This window comes from Garra rufa, chromosome 2, assembly GCF_049309525.1.
Source record: "Garra rufa chromosome 2, GarRuf1.0, whole genome shotgun sequence".
NCBI lineage: Eukaryota > Metazoa > Chordata > Actinopteri > Cypriniformes > Cyprinidae > Garra > Garra rufa.
Window position 1 is genome coordinate 53,435,919 of NC_133362.1, and position 13,053 is coordinate 53,448,971.

At 35.5% G+C, this 13,053-nt stretch overlaps 1 protein-coding gene across 1 annotated transcript; it reads right to left on the reverse strand.

The window, feature by feature from the left end:
• Positions 1-1,220: 1,220 nt before the first annotated feature.
• Positions 1,221-9,161, reverse strand: LOC141325603 (uncharacterized). The gene is made up of 2 exons (XM_073834380.1): positions 8,859-9,161; positions 1,221-3,234 (listed from the first exon to the last, which is right to left on the reverse strand). The coding sequence occupies exons 1-2, from the start codon at positions 9,115-9,117 to the stop codon at positions 2,441-2,443; spliced, it is 1,053 nt and encodes a 350-aa protein (XP_073690481.1). The 5' UTR covers positions 9,118-9,161; the 3' UTR covers positions 1,221-2,440.
• Between the last annotated feature and the right edge of the window lie 3,892 nt (positions 9,162-13,053).

Genomic DNA, 13,053 nt, shown 5'->3' on the forward strand with positions numbered 1-13,053 from the left:
CACACAATATACATAGGCGTCGTCCCAGAAGGAAGCCTCATCTGAAGCTGGCTCACAAGAAAGCCCACAAAGAGTTTGTTGAAGACAACCTGTCCAAGAGCATAAATTACTAGAACCATGTCCTGTTTTCTGATGAGACTAAGATGAACTTGTTTGGCTCAGATGGTGTCCAGCATGTGTGGCGATGACCTGGTGAGGAGTACCAAGAAAATTGTGTCTTGCCTACAGTCAAGCATAGTGGTGGTGCATCATGGTCTGGGGTGATGGGGTGGCCAAGTATGTCTCCAGACCTGAACCTAAGCAGCTGAGGGGCATCCTCAAGCAGAAAGTGGACAAGCACCATATGTCTGCCAAATGCCTAAATGTAAATGTAAATGTCTAATGTCCAGCAGCTCTGGTCAATTCCACGCCCAGGATGATTAAGGCACTGCCATATAACAATGGTGCTAACACAAAATATTGACACTTTGGACAAGTTTACTTAAGGTGTACTCACTTGCCAGCTATTTTAACAATAATGGTTGTATGTTCATTTTCAATCTATACTGCTATACAAGCTGTGCATAGACTACTCTAAAATATAATAAATATTCATTTCTATAGTATTGTCCCTTGAGAAGATATACTAAAATGGTGGCTGAAATGTGAGGTGTGTACTCATTTTTGTGACATACTGTATATTACTAATATTTAAAATGTACATTATACTAATACTACTACCATTGACAAATTAATAAAACTTAGGCACAGTCACAATATTTCTTTCAGGTTTTAATTTGAATACTAAATCCCCATTACTTGCCAAATTTAATTAATTAAATGATTAATTAATTTTATGCCTTTATTTGATAAATAGAAAAATGTAAATACACAATGCAGAATTTCTGAGGAAAAAAACAAACAAAACAAACCTATTGTAAGAGTAAATGAAAGCCATTTGTATGCATTCAAAGAATTAGAATTATTTAATTAACCAAGAAAAAAGTACATTTCATAGGGCTCTTAACATGTAATTTTTGTTAAACCTTTAATAAATTAATGTTAAATAGTATAGATTTTCATGATTTTAATTAATTAGCCATATTTTTTTTTATTGATACAATTTTATTTAACCATAAAAAAATTTAAAAGCAGTCAATAAAAAATTTAACAGAAAAAAAAACAATTTTGAAAAAAAAAAAAAAAAAAAAAAAAAAAACTTTCATAGGGCCAACTGAACAAACATACAGTCACAGGACATTTAACACAACATTAGGAAAACAAATACTACATTCATTCTCAAAAAGCATAACTCTGAATCGCATTATCACACTTTTTTTCTTTGTCCAAACTCTGAGCAATTTCCCTCCAGCAATTATTGCACATTTGGCTGCCTTTATATTGTTTTAAAGAAGGATTGTGTTGGTACGGGATGCGACAAACTTCTTCAAATGTGCCAAAAGTATAATATAGGCTTAAAGGTTTAGTTCACCCAAAAATTAAAATTCTGTCATTAATTACTCACCCTCATATTGTTTTAAACCTGTAAGACTTTCTTTCATCTTTGGAACACATTTTAAGATATATTTTAAGATGTCTCAGACTCTCCCATAGACAGCAAGGGTACTACCACGTTAAAAGCCCAGAAAAGTACCAAGACGATCGACAAAGTAGTTCATGGGAAATCAGTGGTTCAACTGTAATTTTAGGAAGCTACGAGAATAATTTTTTGTGCAAATAAAACTAAAATAAAGACTTTATTCCACATTTTCGTCTCTAATGCATCACTTGTCGATGCACTTTCACAAGTATACTCAGACACATTTGTGTGGTGCCACTGATGCAAATCATTAGATTTCAATAGCTTTTATACAGCATGAGTCTCTCCACATGTAACATGTTCCTCATCATAATGCTGGATCTGGGTCAGTGCTGGTGCTGCCACGCGCATCGTGGGACTCTCATCAACTTGCATCCACAAGTGACGCAGTAGAGATGAAAATATTAGAATAAAGTTTTTGTACAATTACAGTTGGACCATTGATGTCACATGGACTACTAAGTACTTTTCTGTGTCTTGATCGTGGTAGAACCCTTGCTGTTTATGAGAGAGTCAGAGACCTCTGGGATTTCGTCAGCAATATTTTAAATTGTGTTTTGAAGATGAATGAAGGTCTTTGTTTTTGGGTGAACTAACCCTTTAAGGCTTCTATCTTGTGTGAATTCTAATGAGGCAGTCATGGCCTAAGATGGTAAGAGAGTTGGGCTTGTAACCTGAAGGTCGTTGTTCGATTCCCACACCGGCAGGAATTGAAGGTGGGGATTGTGAACGAACAGCACTCTTTACACTTTCAATACCATGACTGAGGTGCCCTTGGATGAGTTCAATTTTGAGTATGGGTCAACTATTTCCACAGTTTGCAGGTGTAAGGCTTCTCTCCAGTATGGATTCTCATGTGGGTTATAAGGGCTCCTTTTTGATTGAAACTATCTCTACAGTTTGCAGGTGTAAGGCTTTTCTCCAGTGTGAATTCTCATGTCTGTTAAGGCTTCCTTTCTGAGTGAAACTTAGTCCACATTGAGGGCAGGTGTAAGGTTTCTCTCCAGTGTGAATTTTCATGTGGGCTTCAAGATTTCTCTTTAGGGAGAAACTCTTTCCACAATGTTGGCAGGTGTAAGGCTTGACTCCGTTATGGATTCTCATGTGGGTTATAAGGGCTCCTTTTTGATTGTAACTATTTCCACACAGTTTGCAGGTGTAAGGCTTTTCTCCGGTGTGAATTCTCATGTGTCTGCTAAGGGTTCCATTTTGAGTGAAACTTAGTCCACATTGAGAGCAGGTGTAAGGTTTCTCTCCAGTGTGAATTCTGTTGTGCCTATTAAGAGTTCCTCTTCTTGTGAAACGTTTGGTACATTGTTGGCAGCTGAAATCTCTCCTTCCAGTGTGAGCGCTCATGTGGGCTTTGAGGTTTCTCTGTTGAGAGAAATTCTTTCCACACTGATGGCAGGTGTAAGGCTTCTCTCCAGTGTGAATTCTTAAATGGATTTCAAGGCTTTCTTTATTTGTGAAAATTGTTCCACACTGTTGGCAGATGAAATTACTTCTAGATCCTTTCTTTTGAGCTCTCTTTTGTGTAGTCTCTTTAGTTTGTGAGCAACCAAACACATTTTCTCCAGTGAAATCATGTTTCTTGTACTGATATTTGTCTTCTATTTCATTTAGTTCTTCACTTTCCTCTTTCAGCAGCATCAGGTCTAAAGCAGAAAGAGACCAATACAAGTTAATCCCCTGCTCTACAAGTTTTGCATGTCTCTTATTTAACACACCTGTCTAATGGTTAGAGAGTCGGGCTTGTAACCCGAAGGTCGCTGGTTTGATTCTCGCACCAGCAGGAATTGAAGGTGGGGATTTTTAACGAACAGTGCTCTTTCTACCATCTATATACCTTTTTCCTGAACACAGAAGTAAGTCCGACTCTTAACTGAAAGAATGCTTTGCATTTCCGGTCTGCATTGTTTCTAGTCAAATTAGGGTATATTCCGAGCTAATAAACTAATGTTAAACCTATTAAAATGTTTTTAAAAAGCACATGGCTCCATAGCGCCATCACTTGGCAATGTTGCAATGACCGTCATTTGTCAGTGCCTCACTTTAATGAGTGTGTAGACGACACGAAGCAGCGGAAGGTAGCTACATTAAAAACACATGGACGCTATTTGAATGGGTTCCTATGGAAACCGGAACAGAAAAGCATTCAATCTGACGTTAGAATTCGTAATGGCGGCGCTCATCGTTTTCTCAGGAAAAAGGTCTATACCATGACTGAGGTGCCCTTAAATAAGGCACCGGAAACCTAATTGTGTTTGTTCACTTCTCACTGCTGTGTGTGTGCACTTGGATGGGTTAAATGCAGAGCACCAATTTCGAGTATGGGTCACCGTATTTTTGATTTTCATTTTTGGGTGAACTAAGTCTTGAATATCTGACTGTTAGCACTGTGCTTATGTAAATGAAGCAATCTTATCAAACACAAGTATAGAGTAGAGATGCACCAATTGACTGGCTAGTGATCGAAATCGGCCAATTTTTTGCATGATCGGCCCGGATCGTGACCGTAGTCAAATAATAAAGTGGGGAAACAACCACAAAAACGTTCGGAACAACAAATCTAACAAGACACTTAAAACACCATCACTCAGCTGAATATGCATCTCTCTTAGCTAACACACCTGATTCAGATGACCAACTCATTAGAAGTAAGCTCCTTGAATGAACTGTGTTCCGATTGACATGGTCCCTGAATAGTGTACAGTCGTGGCCAAAAGTTTTGAGAATGACACAAATATTAGTTTTCACAAAGTTTGCTGCTAAACTGCTTTTAGATCTTTGTTTCAGTTGTTTCTGTGATGTACTGAAATATAATCAAAGGCTTTTATCGACAATTATTACACGGCTCTTTGGAATGCTTGATTCTGATTGGTCAGTTGAGACATTTGCAGGTTCGTTCTTTTCAAATAATCACCGCTCCAAAGTAATAACGCATAGCCGGTACTACTTGTATGTTTAAAATCCCTCCGTGCCAACAAAGATTACCGTTTGGCGCCATCTTGTGACAAACACTGGACAACCACAATTAACAATGGAAAATTTAGACATTAAACTATTTAAATTGTCTTACTAACTTACATAGTTTGAAAGTTAGTCACGAGGTACTATATTGTTTCGGGGAAGGATAAAAATGTTAATTTAAAACAAATATGCCAATAAAAGGTTTCAAATTCATATTCATGTCCAGTTTTTTTCCTCATGTGGCAAGTAGCCGTGGAATAAGCGGGATAATGTACAGGCAGCCTGTAGTTATCGCGAAATAAGCCCCTTCAGTGTGATACAAGACCCTGATCACACTGTCGGGGCTTATTTCTGCGATAACTACCGGCTGCCTGTACATTATCCCTTACTTACATGACATTTATGCAAAGAGTCAGTATTTGCAGTGTCGGCCTTTCTTTTTCAGGACCTCTGCAATTCGACTGGGCATGCTCTCAACTAACTGGAAAATGCATTGTTCTTCACCAAACTGTTGTTGGATTGTTGGAAGAAGTTGCTGTTGGAGGGTGTTTTGGTACCATTCTTTATTCATGGCTGTGTTTTCGGGCAAAATTGTGAGTGAGCCCACTCCCTTGGATGAGAAGCAACCCCACACATGAATGGTCTCAGGATGCTTTACTGTTGGCATGACACAGGACTGATGGTAGCGCTCACCTTTTCTTCTCCGGACAAGCCTTTTTCCAGATGCCCCAAACAATCGGAAAGAGGCTTCATCTGAGAATATGTCTTTGCCACAGTCCTCAGCAGTCCGTTCGCCATACTTTTTGCAGAAGATCAATCTGTCCCTGATGTTTTTTTTGGAGAGAAGTGGCTTCTTTGCTGCCCTTCTTGACACCAGGCCATCTTCCAAAAGTCTTGGCCTCACTGTGCGCACAGATGCGCTCACACCTGCCTGCTGCCATTCCTGAGCAAGCTCTGCACTGGTGGCACTCCGATCCCACAGCTGAATCCTCTTTAGGAGACCATCCTGGGGCTTGCTGGACTTTCTTGGACGCCCAGAAGCCTTCTTAACAATGCAGTGGAAAGGTTTTTTTCGGGATTAGGTTAATTTTCATGGCGAAGAAGGACTATGCAATTCATCTGATCACTCTTCATAACATTCTGGAGTATATGCAAATTGCTATTATAAAAACTTAAGCAGCAACTTTTCCAATTTCCAATATTTATGTAATTCTCAAAACTTTTGGCCACGACTGCACATTGCTCCCTACTCTCTGAGCAGGGGAAATCAGTTGAAGTTTACTACACTTCAGAACATTCATTCACATATTTGCGATACGTCACCGCATACAGCGTCTTCACACACAGCTTCAAATTAAACATACTGTATATGCTCACTTCAATCTAATAGTTCACAGCGAGCGTATATGTTCTATTTGAAGGTCATTAAAGCGTGCGAGACGTGAAATTTCATCTGTGTGTAAAGACGCTGTATGTATTGGCAAATATGTGAATGAACGCTCCGAAGTGTAGTACCGCTGGATTAACTGTTGACAAGGCAGAAATGCTTATCTTTATAAAGAAAAATGTGCCATTAATGCTCAAATAATAGCATTTAGTACTGGCATTGTTATTTCTACCTGTTATTACAGTTATTGTTGTGAGACGATCCTGTAATTAATGTTTAAAAAATTCTTCAATAACAAAATTCATTGAAGAAGAGTACATTTTTGTTAGTAATATTTTATTTATAACTGAAGAAAATATTTTTGTATATGCTTTGATTACAGTTTTTTTTTTTTTTTCTGAATTGGCAAAAATCTGAATCGGCAAGTCACACTTTCTGAAAAATCAGAATCGGCCACGAAAGTTGGAGTGGATGCAGTAAGTTTGGACCACAAAATGTTTGTTAACTTGATGTCATTTGACAGTTTACTCACATTTAAGGGTTTTTATACTAAAAGTAAATTTGGCTGGTCAGAAGTACTTGCTTTTTTTAATGTCACTTTAAAAATGTGGGGTACAGTTAATCAAATGCCAAAGCACAGCATTTTGTTTACATACCCCTTCCATCACCTCACAGTTTATATCATTCTAGTGTTAAAATACAGTACCGCCTTTATAACTATGCTCCACTCTGATGCTCCTGATGAGCGGTCATCAATTTATTCACCTGATTGTATTAATATAATTTGAATTATTTTCTATATTTCCTCTCTTTATCTATTTATTTTATATATTTTGTTTTATCTTCTTTCCTGACTGAGTGAGTGTGTCCCAGCACTGGGGTTGCATGAGTTAATGCACTCTCAGGGATGGGTTGCGGCAGGAAGGGCATCCGGCGTAAAACGTGCTAAATCGGCTGTGTGGATCACTCCACTAAAAAAGGGAGCGAGTTGAAAGAGAGAGAAGTTTATGTTCTTCCTAATTTTCCCCTTCTTTTTGGAAAAAAAAAAAACTACTTTATATAAGATATAAAGGTGTACAACTTAGACATTACAATCAACACCTCACATAAATGCATCTAAATTTAACCTATATGTTTGTTTTTGTTTCTTTTTGTGCTTTATATTTACAGCATTTACATTTTCCCCTTATTTTGTACAGTTTTTCTGTATGGCCTACATGGTCTTGTTCTAAAAATAACCAAAAATAGATATTTTACTAAAAATAAATGATCTCACGAGAAGAATTGCAGGAAAATATATAATCGGTTCCACTTGTACAGTCTCAGTGAGCTTTTATGAGTTTTTACGCATTCGCAGTAAGGCGAATTTAACATTTTCTGACATTTCAGTGTGGATGAGAAACTTTTGGAAAATGCTTGACAACACTAGTGCGGACCACTGATCTATAATAGAGAACTGGATTGCTCATGACGTCATAAAAGTGAAGCCACCGCGCCGCCATATTAGTATTCCCTAGTATTCGCATACATTCTATTGAGTAAATAGGAAATTATAATATTTCATTGAGAAAACATCGCATAACAAGTCAACGTTTTTATATCTGAAGTCTCACTGTACATTTTCACAATGCAAACACCCTAAGCATGTAAACGGTTATTTGTTTACTGTTGGGAATTCCCTCTGCTTATTAAAAATGTACGTTCATAGCCTACATTACAGTCACATACATAGTTAAACATAAACATCGGACGATCTTAGTACAGTTATTCACGGTTTATGTCGTTTTGTTGTTTATATTCGTACAGTAGACTAACTGCATGTTTCAAAAATACTTAACAGTATTCATTTCGAAGCAGGTAATGCTTTGTTCGTTAAATTAATAATTAATTCAACATACACAGCATTTTACTCAGATGGAAACGGTAATGTTAGTAAATCATTACAGAATTTGCTTATCTGAAGAGTCTGAAATAGATGTTGCTCAATCAGGCACATTAAAAATACACAACTCGGAGAATATACCACTGACTACAAATGGTACGGAAAGACAAAAGCTTTATTTCATAGATTTGAATTTCAATACAATGAGCAATATAGTAACAGAGATTTGTATTGTATTATTTACTGTATAATCAAATCAATTTCAGATACTAATACCAGATATATCTCTGTAAGTACGCAGCTGACACACCCACCTGAACGATTTCAATATATCGCTTATCCAGCCTGAAAAGACCATAAACATTCCAGAAAACATCTTAAGTAAAAATGAATTTACATACACATATCCTAAAAACTAATCATGTATGAAAGATACGCTTCAAATTGGGTGATTTTAGGTCAGCAATTTACATGTGACTCAATGGCGCTCTCTGCAGGTAGGGAATAGTAAGATGGCGGATCGAACACTTCCGGTGGCTTCACTGCCTAACGGCAGTTTAGAACGCAATGAGCAATCCAGTCATTATATAGATCAGTGGTGTGGACAGAGAAAATGTTTAAACAAATACTTTTCAGTTGTATGGGAATTAATTAAGATGTAGCTTTAGTGTCCACTGGCGTTTTATTTGATTACCAAATACCTTTAAATGAACAAATGTAGACAGCATGCAGTAGCCAAATATTACTCACATTTCAAGGTTTGCTTGAAGTGCTAGAAATCAAATGTTTTTAATATTAGAAGCAGATATTGGGTTTAATTTTACAAAAATAAACTAACTTTCAAATATTGTTTAGGCTAATTCCATATTATTGTTACAACTTAAGTACATGATGCTATAATAACATATGGCCAGTGTGAAAGCAGCGTTAGTATTTGTCATGTGGTCTCAACACTTCTGTCAAATGTCAAAACATTTTTACACTTGTGTGACATTATTCACAAAAACAATTCATTTCAGCTTTGAGAATAAAAAACCAACCTGTTTGTTCCTCAGTATCTTCATGTTTGACTCTGAATGTTTCTTCAATCTTCATGTCTTCACTCTCCTCTTTAATAAAATCCATCTTTCTTTGTTCCTCAGTATCTTCATGTTTGACTTTGAATGTTTCCTCAATCTTCATGTCTTCATTCTCCTCTTTAATAAACTCCATCTTTCTTTGTTCCTCAGTATCTTCATGTTTGACTCTGAATGTTTCTTCAATCTTCATGTCTTCTCTCTCCTCTTTAATAAACGCCATCTTTATAAAAGTGTCACATGGATCTCTGTTGAATCTCCAGGAGTTTTTCTGTGTTTGAACACTCTGTCCTGTTTAAGATGAGAATAATTAATAGAAAGAAAAATCAAAGCAAACTAAATCTAAGATTTAGACAGTCAAAGTGAGAGTTAATAGACTTGATTATAAATATATACAAATTACACAGCCGTTTACATTTAGGTAGGCTATTGTTAATTTACATTTAGTAATTATTTATACATCATATCTAATATATTACCCTTTCATGAACCCATTCTCGGTTGTGATTCACTCGTTTGTGTTTGTTGTAGTCGTTTGTAGTCCGCGTGCCGCTGAATCGAATCACTGAATCATTTCACAAATGATTTGATTCAAATGAATCGGATTCTCAGTTTCTCTCATCACTTCTTATCATCACACGATTGATTCATGATATAGAGAGAGAAATGAGACGCACCTTCTCTGTTACTGAAGGCTATAACGCTTTATTTAAATAACACTAAATAAAACATTACACTATTACATTCAAGAATACTGCATTTATTTTGTATATCGTGTAAAAACGCTTTAATTGATCTAACAGTTGGCATTAATTAAAAACAGAAAACTACAAACCTTTCTTCAGATGAATCACAACAGATGAAGAGCGGGGCGCGTCTTTATGGCGTCACATCACCAGAGCAAATTAAAAGTCCCATTCGTACACCCTTCTCCAAAATCACAAACACATAGAAATGTTGTATATAAAATCGAATTTCGTACCCATATGTTGATGCATTTCCAGTTATTAAAATCGATTATACAAGCAGTGATGTAAAAAAAATGTTTGGTCATTTTTATGTCCAATAATACTAATTTAAAGAACAATATACCTTTTTTTTTCTTGACTCCTTTTACAGGTGAAAGTTTAACGTTTTAGCTGAAATGGTTGGAAATTTTCAGCGTATATATTCTGGATGAACAATAAATATGTCTTCCATATTAACACGCACATCAGACGTCTGTTTAATGAAAGAGTGCTATCTGTGATGTGCAGAACCGGGATCTGGCAACCTACTGTCGTCATTAATGAAAGTGAAAGTAACTGTTGATATCGTCCTTTTAAACACTTTTTAAAAGACTTTAAAATACAGATATATTTAAATCCTTAATCAAATGGTTTATAAATGCTTAAATAGGAATTTGATAGCGAACTGAGATGCACCTTCTCTGTTACTGAAAGGCTACGTTTTCACTAACACTAAATAAAGCATCACATTTATTTTACATAGCTTGTAAAAACGCTTTATTGATGCAACAATGTCCAAAGAATAAAAAACATTAAAACCACAAACCTTTCTTCACATGAATCACAACAGATGAGGAGCACATCTTTATGACGTCACATCACCAGAGCAAATAAAAGTCCATTGGTGCACTTCTCTCTAGAATTACAAACACACATAATAGAAATGTTGTATATAGAATATAATTTCGTACCCATATAATGATGCATTTCAAAAGCTATTAACATTGTAAATCTATTAATATTATTCTGTTTTTTTTAATGCACATTTATAACACTTCAAATCAAGATGGCCCCGCAGATGGCAGCCTCTGTGCTTAGCTCTCCAGCTGTTATCTCCAGCTGTAATCATGGTTAAACTATGGTTAATTTGTGGCTACCGTTTAATTATAGTAACCATGTTTTTGGTTTTATTTGTTTTAAAACTATGGTTAATTTGTTGTTTTTGAAAAAAAAAATGTTCTACATGATTTTTGTATTAATAAATGGTTAGAAATGGTTCTAGCCAACATGTATGTGTATAGCCGAATGAATGGGACTTTTATTTTGGAGTGGCCATGTGACGTCACACGCCTGCGCTGCTCCACTGGATCTGTTGTGATTCTGCTGAAGAAAGGTTGGTGTTTTTAAACATTTACAGTGTTTACATCAATGCAACCAGTCGAGTCTGTTTTGTAGTTTTACGAACGATATGAAGTTGATTCATTAACATTGACCGGAACATTGTTATGCCTTATCTAACGTGTATGCAGGTTATTTTGAGCGAGTATCAGAATCAAGAATCATTTTATCAGAAACTCCGAGTCAATTGAATCATTTGTCTGTTTCGAATCACTAATTTCGAATATTGTACTGAAAGTATATTACATGTTATGGTTTTATGATGTTAAAGTACATTTCATGGAGTCACTGACAATTGTAAATGTGAGGCTACTGTTGTTTAATTAGAAAACGCTACTGTTAAACTATATTTACTATAGTAAAAACATGATATATTTTCTTAATAGACAAGCTCTCATTTGATTAATATAAAACTTGACATTATTTCAGGTTGTTTTTTGCAGTTTTTCTACTATAAATACTTTGGAAACATTAGACTTGATTTCTTGATTGTAGCGAATGAAATGTAACATAAATTCTAGTCTGCTTATATGTATCCCAGATAGCAAGGTGACATTGATTCAATGTTGAAATTCCATCAGAATCATCATTTTGGTTGAGGTTGAAAAATCAGTGCTAAATAATATTGGATCAATGTTGATAATTCAATGCTTTTCTGTGTTGAAATAAAAAATATTGAATCAATGTTGATTTTTGGTCAGCATTTCACTAGTGGAACTTAGACTGTCAATCCCTCATTCAATACTTGGCACATTTTCCTGAAATGTATTGAGCACATCAAACAATAAATTCTGTTAATTTTGTGAACTCATCACCACTAGCAGCACCAATAAATAAACAAATAAAACTGTTTGCAGAGTGTGTAGATTAACATAGAACTGTTACCATTAGATAGAAGTCAGATAAACCAGCAGGATATTATTAGCAGCAGTAACAGTAGTAGTTGTTGCATTTAATCATTAAAAACATACTACTACTATTACTGCTGCTAATAATGTGTTCATTAGCTAGCTGTTTTTGGCTATAGCTAGAGGAGCACATTCAGCCAGAGACTGATAATGAATAAATGCTCCAATGAATGTCTTTATAATTATTGTGGTCATCCAGATATATATTTGATATTAAATTATTTTTTATTTTTTTTTAAAGCAAAGTACTTTCAAATTATAATTAAATATTTAAATTATAATTATTTATATGATTTATGATTTTATATTCTTTATAATTATGATTCAAATCATATAGAATTTGCATACATTTAATGAATCACCTAAGAATACAGGTTAATAGAGAGAATTCAGAGGGTTTTTTATGCGCCACAATCCAATCCATTAGGTGGCAGTAATGCAACTTAAAGCTGGCTGCCAACCGCCAATCAAATCAAAGCGCGGTATTCAAGATTTCAAATGCGAAACGGACGCAGACGAGGCAACGTCAAACTGTTTTATTAGAGGTAAGTAATAAAATATTTCTAAAAATTGACATAAAATATAACGCTTAGAAATAATAATAAAATAATCCGTGTAACTTCATTTACTTTTGTTACAGAGAGTTCCCTTTATTTGACGACAGTTGACAGATGTTTATTGATTCACCTCAGAGAAAAGAAGTAAGTTACCGTTACATGGACTTTATTTCATTTCGCGTGTATTTCACTATTCATCTTCCTTACAACTTGTGTGTTTTTATCTGGACAAGTCCGAGTGAGTGCGAGTCTGCGATGAGTCACATGAACGCGCGCCGTCCGGACCAACGACCGGCCAGGTAAGAATTTTTGTTAAATATATTACATTTCGGTTTGTTTTTCCACCAACCTCTACCAGATACAATAATGAGAGTGTTGTTTAAATGTTTGTGTTTCAACACTATGTGACAGCACAAGCAGACTGATCGCGATTTTGACATTCTATCCTGAAAAAATATATGAATGGAAAATTTTAATGTACGTTAATAAATATGTTTACAAATTTCTTATTCGTCCTACCGACCTAATTTTAATTTCTCTCAGCTCCTTCTTTGACTGATAAATAGGG

Coding starts and splice junctions, on each gene's coding strand:
- LOC141325603 (XM_073834380.1), bottom strand. CDS start 9,117: ATGGCGTTTATTAAAGAGGAGAGAGAAGACATGAAGATTGAAGAAACA. Junction 3,235..8,858: donor AGATACTGAGGAACAAACAG/GTTGGTTTTTTA, acceptor TTTCTGCTTTAG/ACCTGATGCTGCTGAAAGAG.